Source organism: Pleurodeles waltl, chromosome 4_2 (genome assembly GCF_031143425.1).
Source record: "Pleurodeles waltl isolate 20211129_DDA chromosome 4_2, aPleWal1.hap1.20221129, whole genome shotgun sequence".
NCBI classification, from domain to species: Eukaryota; Metazoa; Chordata; class Amphibia; order Caudata; family Salamandridae; genus Pleurodeles; species Pleurodeles waltl.
Genome location: NC_090443.1, coordinates 282,068,052 through 282,082,669, shown reverse-complemented (window position 1 = coordinate 282,082,669; position 14,618 = coordinate 282,068,052). Strand labels below are relative to the sequence as shown.

General features: G+C 46.7%; 1 protein-coding gene across 3 annotated transcripts in view; it reads right to left on the bottom strand.

Moving 5' to 3' along the window:
- Positions 1 to 14,377, bottom strand: part of CHADL (chondroadherin like) — a 41,720-nt gene extending 27,343 nt beyond the window's left edge. Inside the window, exons 1-3 of one of the 3 annotated variants that reach the window (XM_069231127.1) lie at positions 14,266 to 14,377; positions 12,803 to 12,965; positions 5,868 to 7,529 (exon numbers count right to left, since the gene is read on the bottom strand). In XM_069231127.1, coding sequence (XP_069087228.1) covers positions 5,868 to 7,529; positions 12,803 to 12,958 — 1,818 coding nt within the window. In that variant the 5' untranslated portion in view covers positions 12,959 to 12,965; positions 14,266 to 14,377. The other 2 variants (XM_069231126.1, XM_069231128.1) reach the window with 2 other exon arrangements.
- Between the last annotated feature and the right edge of the window lie 241 nt (positions 14,378 to 14,618).

Here is a 14,618-nt window from a genome sequence, read left to right as displayed (position 1 = left end):
AAACTCTCTCAGATGCTTTTAATTAGTTTTATAGCATCACTCATACCAGTGTAGGGTAGGATGTCAGAGCACATAGACAATCCATCCTACGTGTGTAAATCAGTGTATAGAAAATGTTACATAAGACAGATACCACAAGGTACAGGAGGTACAGGTCATCCTTACTGGTAGGCAGTATAGTTTAAGTGTGCTTATTCTAGAGATGCACAAACTCAGAATTTAAAATGTAACACCATTGCTGAGGGTTCTCTTTAATGAAAAGAATTGATTTCTACCCAAATTAACCCTTTTTGCAACATTAAGATAATGAAAGACTGGGGGACAAATCATAATACTGTAATCTATATCTTGTTGTTTGCATGCAGCTCTTTGACAGTTAAAAGCTTACATACTGTTCTATATTAGGATTTTAACTTATAAACTGCAAGTAAAAAAAGGATCTCTGACAAAAGCAGTAACACTCTGACCTTTTACATTATATGACTTTATGATCTGCATAGTACACGTTCTTTGCAGCAAAGACATAATAACCCTCTGCCGAACCTTAGGATGAGTCAAAACTGCCACTAGACAGAACTTCTCTCTGCAGAAAGAACATTATTCACAGAGTAATCTTGACATTTTTATTGTTTATTGTATGCTGAAAATAGCAGGAGGCAAGGAACGCAGGAAGCAGGTGCTTTTAAAATCATAACACACTTGAAAACACAGTGCCCCCACCCGAAGTTGGCACCGGGTGAGATGGCACCGGTTGCACCACCCTAGAACCAGCCCTGAACGGCATTGTCATCGCCTATCCAGATCCCTACATCACTAGGGTCGGATGAGCACATTTCAGACTATTATTCCTGCCTATGAAATTATCCTTGTCATCAAGGATATACACAACATTGACTTGAGATAACTGGCCAGAAACATAAAACCCTCATCATAGACAGAAGGCAGGGGTGTTGACGTATACTCAACCATGGCACACTGTGTTGAACTCAGCAGATTGACTCAAGAACTATTGAGGTAGCTCAACATGCTGCAGCTCTAAATCATTTATTCAGAATTAGCAAAGGATGTCAGGAAGGTGTCCGCATAATCTGAGTAATCGGAACTGCGATACTGGAATAGGACAGCGGACAAATGCATCCTATAGGATGGGGAGAAAAAGAGGTGATTTCTGAACCACTCCTATAATTGTAGCGCTGTCCCTTCCTTGGTCTATAGAGGTCAGAACTACTTGTATCATTGTAGCCCCACCCCTTCCATAGTCTATAGCAGTGGTTCCTAGCATGTGATCCGCAGACCCCCATGGGTCCATGACACATTCCCAGGGGGTCTGCAGGCCTGGGCCAGGAGTGTAGTGAATCCTAGTTTGTTTTAATGGAGTAACAGGAGTTAACTTAGCCATTGGCTTGTGGACTCATGCCCCCGTCACCTAGTGACTTTTAACCTACTTAGCTCGCTCTGTCTTAGCCCATTTAATTCTTCTAAGATGGCTGCCTTGTTTATAGTTAGGCCACTTGTTATGATTTGCATTATCAGTGCCACCGCGTTAAGGCAGTTCTTCAGCTGGGGCCTCTACAGAAAGACGTGTATATTTTTGTATTTGTTACTTAATTTGTGAAGCAACTTTAAAAGCCCTTCAAAGTTCCTTGTACATCTGTGAGTACGTAGCCTCTTTCTAGCTTGGCCTGTTTGTGAGTGTGTGTCAGTGTGTTTCTACTGTGTCACTGCTAGCCAGGACCCCAGAGCTCATAGTGAAAACCCTATATGTCAGTGTGTTTTGCCTGTCTCACTGGGACCCTGCTAGCCAGGACCCCAGTGCTCATAGTTTGTGGCCTAATGTGTGTGTTGTCAGTAGTGCTTAACTGTGTCTCTGAGGCTCTGCTAACCAGAACCTCAGTGCTTATGCTCTCCCTGCTTTTAAATTTGTCACTGTAGGCTAGTGACTTAATTTGCCAATTTCAATTAGCACACTGGACCCCCCCCCTTATAAGTCCCTAGTATTTAGTACCTAGGTACCCAGGGGATTGGGGTTCCAGGAGATCCTTATGGGCTGCAGCATTTCTTTTGCCAACCATAAGGAGCTCAGACAAACCTGTTCACAGCCATTTTCACTGCACTTAATTAACATATAAGTCACCTATATATCTAACCTTCAATTACTGAAGGCTAGGTGCAAAGTTACTAAGTGTGAGGGCACCCTTGCACTAGCAAAGGTGCCCCTACACATTCCAATGCCAATTCCCCAGGCTTTGAGAGTGTGGGGACGCAATTACATGTGTGCACTACATATAGGTGAATACCTATATGAAGCTTCACAATGGTAACCCCAAATATGGCCATGTAAGGTGTCTAAGATCATGTAATTGTCCCCCATTCCAAATCTGGTATTGGGGAGCCAATTTCATGCATCCTGGGGGCTCCACCATGGACCCCCAGTACTGCCAAACCAGCTCTCTGAGGCTTGCACTGCAGCTACAGCTGCTGCCACCTCACAGACCAGGTTCTGCCCTCCTGGGATCTGAGCAGCTCAGCCCCAGGAAGGCAGAACAAAGCATTTCCTTTGGGAGGAGGGTGTTACACCCTCTCCCTTTGGAAATAGGTGTTACAGGCCTGGGAGGGGTAGCCTCCCAGAGCCTCTGGAAATGCTTTGAAGGGCACAGATGGTGCCCTCCTTGCATAAACCAGTCTACACTTGTTCAGGGATCCCCAGTCCTTGCTTTGGTGCGAAACTGGACAAAGGAACGGGGAGTGACCACTCCCCTGTCCATCACCAAGATGGTGCCAAGAGCCATTCCAGTGTGTCCCATACTTCAGCCATCTTGTTTTCCAAGGTGTGGGGACACTCTGGAGGCCTCTGAGTGGCCAGTGCCAGCAGGTGACGTCAGAGACCCCTCCTGATAGGTCCATACCTGATAAGGTAGCTAATCCACCTCTCGGGGCTATATAGGGTCTCTCCCGTGGGTTTCTCTTCAGATTCTACTTGTATGTTGCCTACCCTGCGACGCTCAAGTCACTGAGTTGTTCCTTGGCGGCGTGGGACCTTCTTTTGTAGTGCTGCAACAACCGCAATTTGCACCTTCTTTGTCTCTCTGTCCTGGGACTTCCGTGGGTCTGCCTGGGTATCTGTGGGTTCTCTCCAGTGTTGGGAGCCTCCTCAGTCCGAGTTAAGGCCCCCAGGCTCCTCATGGGTCCAGGCAGCGGCACTTTGACGCAATCTGCAACACTGCTTGAACCAAGGTTTATTGGACGAATCCAGTGCCAAAACTCGCTTGCATCCAGCATCTCCACGTGGGACATTCAATGCATCACGCAGGAACCCGCTGCCATCTTCCCTTGGTGCATTTTTGCAGTCTTCTTTTGCACCCTCTTCTAGGTTGGCAGGGGCTCCTGTCCTTCCTGGAACCTTTTCCGACTTCTGGACTTGGTCTCCTCTCTTTGCAGGTCTTCAGGTCCAGAAATCCACCATTTGTTGTTAGTAGTCTTGCTTGGTTCTTGCTATAACTCTAATCACGACTTGTAGTGTGTCCTAAGGAAACTTGCAGTACTTTACTCCTACTTTCCTGGGCTCTGGGGTGGGGTATTTTACTCACGTTTATGGTTTTATTACTCTCCCAGCGATTCTCTACAAACTACACTTGTCTAAGGGGGAATTTGTGATTTGTATTCTACGTTCTTAATATATATATTTTGTGTTGCCCCTATACCTACTTTCTCCTATTGCATTCTATAGCATTTCCTATTGTTTGCACCATCCTATGTCTAATTACTTACCTTATTTTGGTGTCTAGTGTATATATTGTTTATAATACTTACCTCCAGCAGGAGTATTACCTCTGAGATATCTTTGGCCTTGTCATCCAAATAAACTGCCTTTATTTTTGGTAACACTGAGTATTGTCTTTACTTGTGTATAAGTACTGTGTAACTATAATGGTAATGCAGGAGCTTTGCGTGTCTCCTAGTTCAGCCTAAGCTGCTAGAACACTACCACATTTCATTAATAAGGAATAACTGGACCTGGTATAAGGTGTAAGTACCCACTACAAACCAGGCCAGCCTCCTACAACATCCAGCAGCTTTCCGGCAAAAACAAAAGCGTCAAGATTACTCTGATGATTAATGTACCTGCTGGAGAGAGATAGGAGTTTTGTCTAGTGGCAATTTTGACTCATCTAAGGTAACACATTAGCTTAATATGCCTGCTGCAAAGAACGTGTATCATGCAAAGAAAAGTATTTTATGTGCATACACAGTGGGTTACTGCTTTTGACACAGAGACTCTCGTTACTGTGCAGTTCGTGAGTTGCAATCATAATCTAAAGAACTGCATGGATTAAATTAGAAAATTATGCTTATGCTGCTAAAAAAAAAAGGTTTGCTTGCGTAGAAATACATTATTATTAAAGTAAACACTAGCCACTGTGTTATGTTCTGAATCCTACACCTAGTAGTCATCTGTAAAGTGCTCCACCACCCTATACTGGTATGAGAGATGCTATAAAAGAAATGAATTACAAGTGACAGCGAGGCTATGGAGAGATGAGAGATCCTTATCGTTTTACTTCCTTTCCCTACCACATATTATAGGAAAAAGCTTTCTCAGGTCTTATGTACCTACAAAATAAAAACAAAAATCGTTTGGGAAACGTAGCATCTGACCTGAGGATTCAGCTTTCCTAAATAAAAGCAAACACTGAAAAGTTCGCTGCCGAAATGCAGCACCAACCTTCCCATTAAAATGTTTGAATTTTTACGCATTTTTTCAATATAAAATAATTATATCTTTAATAATTTTAGTATTTGTTTGGCGTGTACTTATTTGTGTACTTTTTGCGAATTACTGTTTTAATGTTTGAAATTTAAGTCGTACAAATTGCTTGGGGGTCCCCTGCTTCCAGTAGTGATTCAGTGGGGGTCCTCAGGAGTCAAAAGGTTGAGAACCACTGGTCTATAGATCGCAGAACAAAGCCTTGTAGACAGCTGGCACTTGGGCTGTAGGACCTCATAATAGCTGACTTTTGGAACCCTTAATCCGAACATCAAGATCCCGACTGTCTGGTCTAAAACAGCAATGAATGCCTGCTCAATCCGCAGATTAATTGAGGAGGACAGCCCTGTTGCCTGAAAGAATTCTATCATAATCCATCTAGCCTCAAGGATGAAGGGGCTTACACATCTTATCATGAGGGACTGCAGACCCAAGCTCCAACTGCGAGCCACCCTATAAAGGCAACTAACTGTACTACACCCTGGACATCCACACAGGCTATGTTTGAATATCAAAGATCCCACAGCCTTCTACAGAAGACACCCATCTTTAGCGATAACATACACCATCCAAACCACTCAGCCACATGAAACATGGCTCAGGAAATAATCCAGTTTGAGTGAACCCCACCTGGGAAGATGTACTAAAGCAGACGGAAGTGCTCAGGAATTAACCCAGTTTGAACCTCACCTGGGAAGATGTACTAAAGCAGGCGGAAGTGTGTATGAAGTACCAAAAGGCAATGTAAATGCCGAACATTAAGCCATACAAAAAACACCTATAATTTGCTTAGTATGATGAACCTGTCACTTTGTCCTGAATATGATTCCGAATGTCACAAAGTGTTAGAGATAGTGCTCATGACTGTATTCTTAGCGAGTCATTTTGCTTCGTTAATGCCTGATTTACTGCCTCTGGCAGGTCAAGGCAAGGTACGGGAAGCAGGTCCATGGCAATACTTTTCAATACAGCATGCCTTGGCCACATGCAATGTGGCAGTGCGTTCTTATGCAGGGTCATGGTGACAGCATGGCTGTGGGCGTATCTACCATGCCAACACTCTTCTCTGGGTTAATGGTAATTCTAGGACATTGTATCTTACCTTCTCCAAGCCAAGATGGTCCAGGTACAGATGTTGAAGGGATCCACTAACTGGCTGGAATGCATTGCTCTCAATTTGTCTGATGGGGTTCTTTGAGAGACGCAGTTCTTGTAGGCCAGAGAGACCCCGCAGAGCACTAGTGGGCACCTCAGTCAGCAGGTTCTGTTCCAACTGTAACCTCTCGAGAAGGCGTGCAGAAGCCAGGGCTGTGGGTGCCACAGATGCAATGTTGTTGCCACTCAGATACAGCCATCGCAGAGCCTGAGCCCCCTTCATGTTGTTGTCAGACAGTTGGCGAATGGTGTTATACTGCAAGTGGAGGGAGAGCAGACCAGGCAGAGACACAAAGGCCCCTGTAGGCACACTTGTAAACCGATTGTTTTCCAGATAAAGATAGGTGAGATGCGTAGCCCCTTCCAGTGCAGCAGCGCTTAGAGAGAAAAGACTATTGTTGGACAGGTAGAGGTAGACCAAGCCCTTGAGACCACGTAAAGCACCTGGCTGTAGTTCCTCTATGCCACAGCTTTGCAGGTGCAGGGACACCACATTCTCCAGGTTAGGGAAAGCACCGGTGGGCACAGACCTAAACTCATTGCGGCGCAGGTCTAGCAGTCCTGTGTCTGTTGGAAACCCTCTTGGGATCTTGGATAGGGCCTGGTTCTCACAGCTAGCGTGCTTCAGGTCGGGCTTGCAGTGGCATGATGATGGGCAAGGGGTGCCACTCTGTGCAGTAGGCTTTATAGTGACTGGTTCCACTGCCTCCTCTGGAACTCGGCGGTCACACCTCATGTCCACGCTCCTCATAGCATCAAGGTGCTCCCCTCGAAATGGGGCAGGTCCAGCACAGATCACCTCAGCACGAATCCGGGCCCTCTCAGCCCACTCCTTGAAAGCACGCATGTTACAGTCACACAACACAGGATTCCCAGTCAGGTCAATTTTACGTAGCTGCTGTACCCCTGCAAGTGGCTGTAGGCCCCGTAGCTGGTTATCCTTCATGTCCAACAGGGACAGTTGAGGGGACCCCTGGAAGCCCATGAAGGACACGTCCTGCAGTGACATACCATTAAGGAAAAGTTGCTTGAGCGCCCGCATCTGCAGGGCATCCTCCCCTATGAATGTCATGGGATTACCCCCCATATCGAGACGTGTCACGCCTGGTAGCTTGGCGAGGGCTTCAGTGGGCAGGTACTGAAGCTCATTGTGGTCCAAGCTCAGCCGGCGCAGGGTGGGCATGCCAGCAAATGAGTGGTCTGCCACGATGTTGAGCATGTTATGTGAGAGCCGAATCCACTTAATTTGCTGCAAGCCCTGGAAGACCATGTCTGGCAAGTAGACCAGGAAGTTCTCCCCCAGGTCCAGGAGGTTTAGGAAGCCAAGCTGGCTGAAGGCACCTGGGCGAATTTCCTCCAAACGGTTCTTCTCCAGCACCAACTGTCGAAGGGAGGACAACCCATCGAATGTCTCCTGCAGGATGAAGGTGATTCTGTTTGAGCCCAGGTTGAGGTGGACGAGGCGCCCTAACCCACGGAAGGCTCCTTCCTCGAGTGTCTCAATGCCACACTTCTGGAGGTTTAGGTGGATGAGATAGGGGATAGGGAGAAATGCTCCTCCTGGGATCAGCTTCATATCATTGCCCCGGAGATCCAGCTTCTGTGTGATCTGTGGAGAGAAAAATTATGATGATTTGTTGTCTATCAATCCAAACATACCAATTTTTATTCTATCCCTTAGCCATGTGATCTAGGAAAGCTGTTCTTTAACTTGATGAACTTGGTACTGGTAGAGTGCGATGAGTGGAAGTCTGTTTGTGAACATTATATGTTTGCGGTCTGAAAGACCAGAATAATGTGTAGTTTTCCCCCTAGATGGGCTTATTCCATTTTTTAAGAACTGTGTGGAAGCCAAGAGGACTCTGGCCCACTAAGGGAGTCCTCGGGCAAAAGGACACAACTGGGCTGATCACCTTGGCGGCCTGGAGGAAGCTTGAAAACAATCACCTGTGCTTCCTGGGCGAATATAGTTAATGTTGGCTGCTATGCAGAAAGCAAGTATTATTCAAATACATTGTCGAAAGGGACCGTTGGTATTTAAGCGCAGGAATGGCAGTTAATGACAGAAGACCCTGGGGCACTAAGAGGAACTAGATACATGAGCTGGAAGCCTTACCCTTAAAGGCTTGTGGCATGGAGACGCTGCTTTTGTCAGGGGCAGCTTGGACCCACTGTTCCACTGGCACATCAAAAGGAGCCATCTCAGCACAGTTCAGCTGCACTGGAAGGATCACAAGAACGTGAACTCCCAGCCGCTTATCTGCATGTTCAACTTTACCATGGGTGAGAACACCTTAGGCCTCCCAGGACCTATTACTAGCCACCAACACTAGCCAAGACCAACATATCTATCTTTGTTCTAGCCAGTAGCTGTGTGACCTCAGTCACTCCTCGAAGTTGCAGGTTTTCAGCTCAGTGAAATCGCTACAAATATTTTATCAAATGCAGTGCTTTTTAAATTGTCAACTCAATTCAGGTTACGTGCAGCAGTGCCTGGATCATTTTTGACGCTATTATAAAGCAACCAGTTCTGTTTAAGAAAAACATTGGGCCAGATTTACAAGGCCCTTGCACCACCGGAGCGTCACTTTTTGTGACACTCTGGTGACGCTGTGCAGTGCACCACATTTACAAGGCGGCGCTAAGCCACTTTTTGTGACTTAACGCCACCTTGTATATATAGGCCCCTCTGGTTTCTGCAGCAGAGGGGCATGCAGTGGGTGTTGCTGTGGGCGTTCCACCACAACACCCATTGCTTTTGACGCTGCCCCAGATACACAACAAGTCTGAATTCTGTGTCAGCGTCAAAAACTAACACCACCCTAAGGGTGGTGTTAGCAAGGCACAACAAGGAGGAATACTTTTATTCCTCTTCCTTATTCCTTTTTCCATATGTGCTGCATTCTGCAACACAAATAGAAATAGCAAAAGGCCATTAATGATTGTTTAAACAATCATTCAAAAATGATGATTTGGTACTTCTATGTGTGCTGCATTCTGCAGCACACATAGAAGTGCCAAATGGCCAATGTAGATTGTTTATGTGTAGAAAGGGACACCCTGGCGCCCAGGTGAAGGGCAGACAGGTTATGGCTGAACACCTTCAGTGATTTCTCTGTTTTGGCCTGGAAAGGGTATTGGACCAGCGCCCCGATCATTTCACCCTCTACCTTTTAATCTAATAGCTTCCTTTCGCTGGTGCCCGAACCATGCCTTCAGAGAAGAGTTTCGCTTCTCACCCTTTTATGGCGTATAGACCTCGTACTGTGGCTTTCTCAAAACCCCTTGAGTTGCACCTTGCTCTATCAATGTTGTCTGGCTATTTATTACGGGCCTTCTCTCAATGGCTGAGCAACTTGACATCCCTACCAGAGAGAAACACCTGCACTGATCTGCTTGGCATCTGTGACTCTGGCTGCTGTGTTGGTCCTCTAAGCAAATGGTGAGGGGCTTTCCAGAGGTAATAGCCAAACCAGCAAGACCTGCTACAGGTGTGTTGCAGATGTTGTTATTCTTGTGATTTTGGGCTATTTCTATTCTCTTTTGCAGTTCTAAACACTGCCTGGTCTCTACATCTGATACTTTCTTACATATGTGCCAGAATTGAGTCCTTAGAGGAGACTTGCCTCCAACTCTTCCGAAACCCTGAGACCTGCTAATCTGGTACGCATTTAAAATTCCTCAGGCTGACCCTTAGTGGCTCCTCAGGTGACTTAAAGGCCAACTACTGTGATTTCTATTCAACATTTCTAGAGATGCCCCTTGGCAGCTCTTGGTTGACCTCTCTGGCCACCCAATGTGGTGTCTTGGAATGTTCTTAGAACTTTGCTTGAGCTGCTCTTGGGTTGACCCAAGTAAACCTACTAAAGTAGTGTCTAGTTACTCCCAGGTATATGCTTTGCTGTTTCTTGGTTGACCTATTAGGGTGATGTCAATTTCCTTACTACCTGATGTTCTAGCTGTCCACATGCTGTACAAGAGGCAAACATTTTAACACTGATACATCTGCACTGTAGCCACCTCGAGCTTGCCTCAAAAACAGCCACTTCACAGCTCAAAGTCAGAAACAATATCTATCTATGGGTCAATGTACAAACACAGATTCTGCCTCTTCAGACTTGAACCATCAGGTGGACTTGAATTCAAACTACCATAATTTTGTCCCATTTACATTTGCAGCTGCCTCTGGTGAATCAACCCCAACCATCCAAAGTTAAAAGATTATCATATTTAAAACTAAGCCTCTACTGAGAGAATTTACACTTCTATGATTTTCAGATCTTATGTTCCCTACTTGAGTAAGTTGACAGTCCTCCATAATTTGAAACCAAGCTTCTGCACTTTCTGACAAAAGCAATGCATCCAAATTATTAATCACTAAATGCGATTATGGTCCTTTGCAAAATAACTACTTCCTACCTGGCCTCTGGACCTGAAAACTGATCCCAGGGTGTCAGGCAGAGGTCAACAGCAGGATCTAATCCAGTTGCCACTGGTCAGCTGAGTACTTCCAGAACAGGAAAGGGCTTCTTGCAGCTTGTTATCTCCCTGTACCCACATAGGAGCTCAGCCAACTGAACCTTGGAGTCCACTTCTTTATCCTGGGAATGGGAGTGTGGTTGTGCCACATTTATGACTGAAACCAGCTGGGGTGGTGGGATGACTCCTAGGCACACCCTAACCAATGGGGTAAAATGTCCTTGGCCTAACTGTACCCACTTTTTCATTAGCTTCGGTTTTCCTAACTGTAAACAGGCCCAAATTGTCATACGTCAGGGCATTTTTAAGATGGCAAAAGTCTTTGGGCACACTCAGCTTTGCCTCTGAGGACTGGGTGGGTGGGGTGTCGGGGGTGTACTATGGTTATGTTAGTGTCCTACATTTAATGCTAAAATCCCATCTGAAGCTGGCACTGTACCCACAATAAGAGACAGAAGTCTGGTAGAACAAAGGCAGGATCCTCCATCATCTAGATAGTGGATACCCAAGAATTGTCTTGGGCACACTTGAAGGTGAGAAAACAGGATGCAAAGTGTTACATGTGGCTCAACATACCTATCAAGTAGGACTTGTCACTGTACTGTCAAAGGGAGGCCCACAGCCCACACCCTGCCTATTTTGCTGAACTCAGCGGAGACCTCTCTGACCGTTCAGTTTAACCTATTGTTTGCTCTCAGAGGCATTTATCTCTTTTTTCACAGCTATTCAAGTCTAATCACTGGCTGGGAGAAGCTGGACAGCCAACACTAATTAGCCTTCAGGAACAGAAAATGTAACATTCTAAAAGCTACTTTTCCAGTAATATTTATTAATAAGTCTAACTTTGCCATTGAATTAGATTTTAAAACCTATTTAAAAAAACGTGTATAATTATTTTTCTAGCAGAGTCCATTTCTAAGATACATTATTAGTATTTATTATTGCTTTCCGGTGTTTCTCTATGGGCCTGCCAGCCTTCCTACAGTGAAAATAGCTTTTTGGGGGTTAGTCATTGCATGTTAACGTTACATTTCTTCATGTCCATCTTTTATATACCAGGCACCCAGGCTTGTGGGCTATAATACCTATATCGGCATGACTTCATATTTAAAAGTACATTTTTTTCTCCTGTCAAAAAAGGTCCTTGACTGATCAGACTGCTGGCTTAAACCTGCAGCAGTCAGACTACAATGGTAGGCATGAGGCCTTGTCTGCACTGCCACTTTAGTGAATGGTGCAATAGGTGCTGCAGTCTACTAATGGCATTTAACATCCTGGCTCTCGGTACACTTTGTACCATATACTAGAGGCTTACAGGTAAATTAAATATGCCAATTGGGAATATGTAAATTTGACCATGTTTAAAGAGGAGAACAAGCACTTTGCTACTGATTAGCAGGAGTAAAGTGCACAGAGTTCTAACACTAGCAAAAAATATAGAGTCCAGCAAAAGGCGAAAGCTCCAATGTGACCATGTTGAAAAAGTGGTTTTCCTACAGCTACCTTGGTCAAGTGTGTTTACTGTTCAGAGATTTGAATCTTGAACTGTTGTACCACTATTGAATGTGTGAGTATTTACAATTAGTATTATTTTACTTTTGATATGGTGCAGTCTTGGGTTCTTGGGATTATGAGTACAAACTGCAACGAAAAACAAGAATAATTTTACAGCATGGTTCCTAGGTGGGCAATATTCTTTCAGGCTGGGGTTCCAGTTCATTGATAAGTTCAAGTACGGGTAGAGCCGCCAGGGAGGGGCAGAAAAGCAAAGGTTGTGACTAATCTCACTCACCTGATTTACACTCAACTGAGGGTCAGTCATCTATCCACTCACTTGAGGAGCATTTTCATCCTGTCACTCCTGAAGACACTCAGCTGTTGTTCCCCACCTGTATCAACTCGCCTGAGAACTCCACACACCTGAAGGACACTGTTTCACGGCCACTCACCAGGAGGGCACTCGGCACAGTCACTTCTCTGAGACCTTCTCACCCACAGTAATCACCCGAGGCATACCCAACAAGCCACTTACCTCAGGGACATTTGCCAGTAGTCACCGTTTATCATAATCATTCACGTTCAGTCATTCACCTGATGGGTACTTTCCCAGTGTCGTACATCTGCAGGGAAGGTCACCCACTGCCATTCAGTTGAGGGGCACTGCCATTGTCATTCATCGGGGAAACACTTAACTGCAGTTATTCACGGGAGGGGCACTCGCCTACTTTCATTCACCTGAGAGGCACTTGTCTAATTTCTCTTACTTGACGGACAATCCACGGCATTCACGTCCTCGAGGCAATGATATGAGGAGCACTCACCCTGTCTAACTTGACGGTCACTCACCTGAGGTTCATTAGTCTACTATCACCACCTGAGGGGCACTCGCCTACCGTCACTCACCTGAGGAATGGTGACGGGCACTTGAGTCAAGTTCTTGTTCATGCAAGTGACGTAGGTCTTGATGTTGTCACAGATGCAGAAGCGAGGGCAGGGGGCGCCAGAGGCCGGGGCCCACCAGACGAGGGCAAGCAACACACAAGCCAAGAGGCACCGCATTCTGGAGCTGCAGGAAAGAAGGGGAGTCATTGAGACAGCTCCTGGTGCCTTCTTACTGGGTCCACTCACAGCTCTGCCAATGTACCTCAATCCTGACCAAACGCATTTCCTCCTACTCCAGCACTGGGAGCCACACAGAGCTCCGCCAACGCCCCTCAATCCTGACCAGCACCTCTCCTATTCGGCCCCTGGGACCGACAGGCCGCTCTGCAAGGGGACCCCCGATCCAGCCCTGCAGCACTCTGCTATCACTGAACTGACACTCGCACACAGTTCAGCTAACACTGCCCGTTCCTGACCTATAGCACCCAGTGCTTAATTTGCAAAGACAAAGGTGCAGGTGCCCAAAGCCCCCCTCTTTAACACGCGGCTGCTGCAGTTAAATGTGTGAACACGGAATCCTGAGGCGGCGTAATCCTGAAGCCATCCCTGGCCTCTTCAATCCATTTACAGCCACTCCCTGCCCCCTCAGCTCACTCTTGTAGCTTTCTACTTTCTCCCTTTGTGACGCTTTTTCGTTTTTCTCTTCCTCCGTATTTCCCCTACGTGTCTTTTGCTCGAAGCAAATGCTTGAGGCAGAAGAATGAGCCCCGGCCCTCAAACATAAGTGCCGGTGCTCAGCACCGGAAACAACAAGCACAAATTAAGCACTGATAGCACCCCTGATTAATGTATTATTCGGAAACTCATCTGAATCTCCATCCTACCCTGTAGCACCCCTGGTGTTTCAGAACAGGTACCCGCTCGAAAAGCTAACAGAGTACCTCACCCGTGATCTGCAGCATGTCTCGTCATTCTAGTACCTGGACTACGCACACAGCTCTGCCAATTCACCTGATTTCGGACCTATAGTGCCCCCTGCTATTGCCTTATTGGGACACACCCAACCCCACAGCTCTGGCAAGGCACTTCTTGCTAACCCAGAAAGAGGTACCACTGGTGATCCTGTGACTCGAACCAACACGCTGCTCTGCCAATGTACCTCATTCCTGAATTGTGGCGCCACTTCCAGCGATGTTGCAGCTCCCACACAACGCTCCCATGTGTACCTCACTTCTGAAGCCCCGTTCTGTGCTCCCACTCAGCGCTCCCCTAATGTCTCACTCCTGAAGTCGCGGTCTGTGCTCTCACTCAGCGCTCCCCTGGTGTACCTCACTCCTGAAGTCCCGTTCTGTGCTCCCACTCAGCGCTCCCCTGGTGTACCTCACTCCTGAAGTCCCGTTCTGTGCTCTCACTCAGCGCTCCCCTGGTGTACCTCACTCCTGAAGTCCCGTTCTGTGCTCCCACTCAGCGCTCCCCTGGTGTACCTCACTCCTGAAGTCCCGTTCTGTGCTCCCACACAGCGCTCCCCTGATGTATCTCCCTCGTGAAGTCCGCGTCAGGTGATGTAGACTGTGAGCTTTCTTGCAGTAATGTCAGGCCGACCAATGAGGAGGGAGGTGCGTGACACCCCCTCCCCCCCACAGCCTTAGTGAATGAAAGGAACCTTTGAGAGCACCCCCTCCCTCTGGTCCCAGGGCACGAGGAGCTGAAAGAGGGATTATAGGCAGGGATTGCCGCTGTCTGGCAGCATTGGGGAGGTCTAGAATCTAACTTCAGGCAGCCTCTCTTCCCTCTCTCCCCCTAACTCCCATACCCAGTGTGAGGAAGTAGCCTCTTT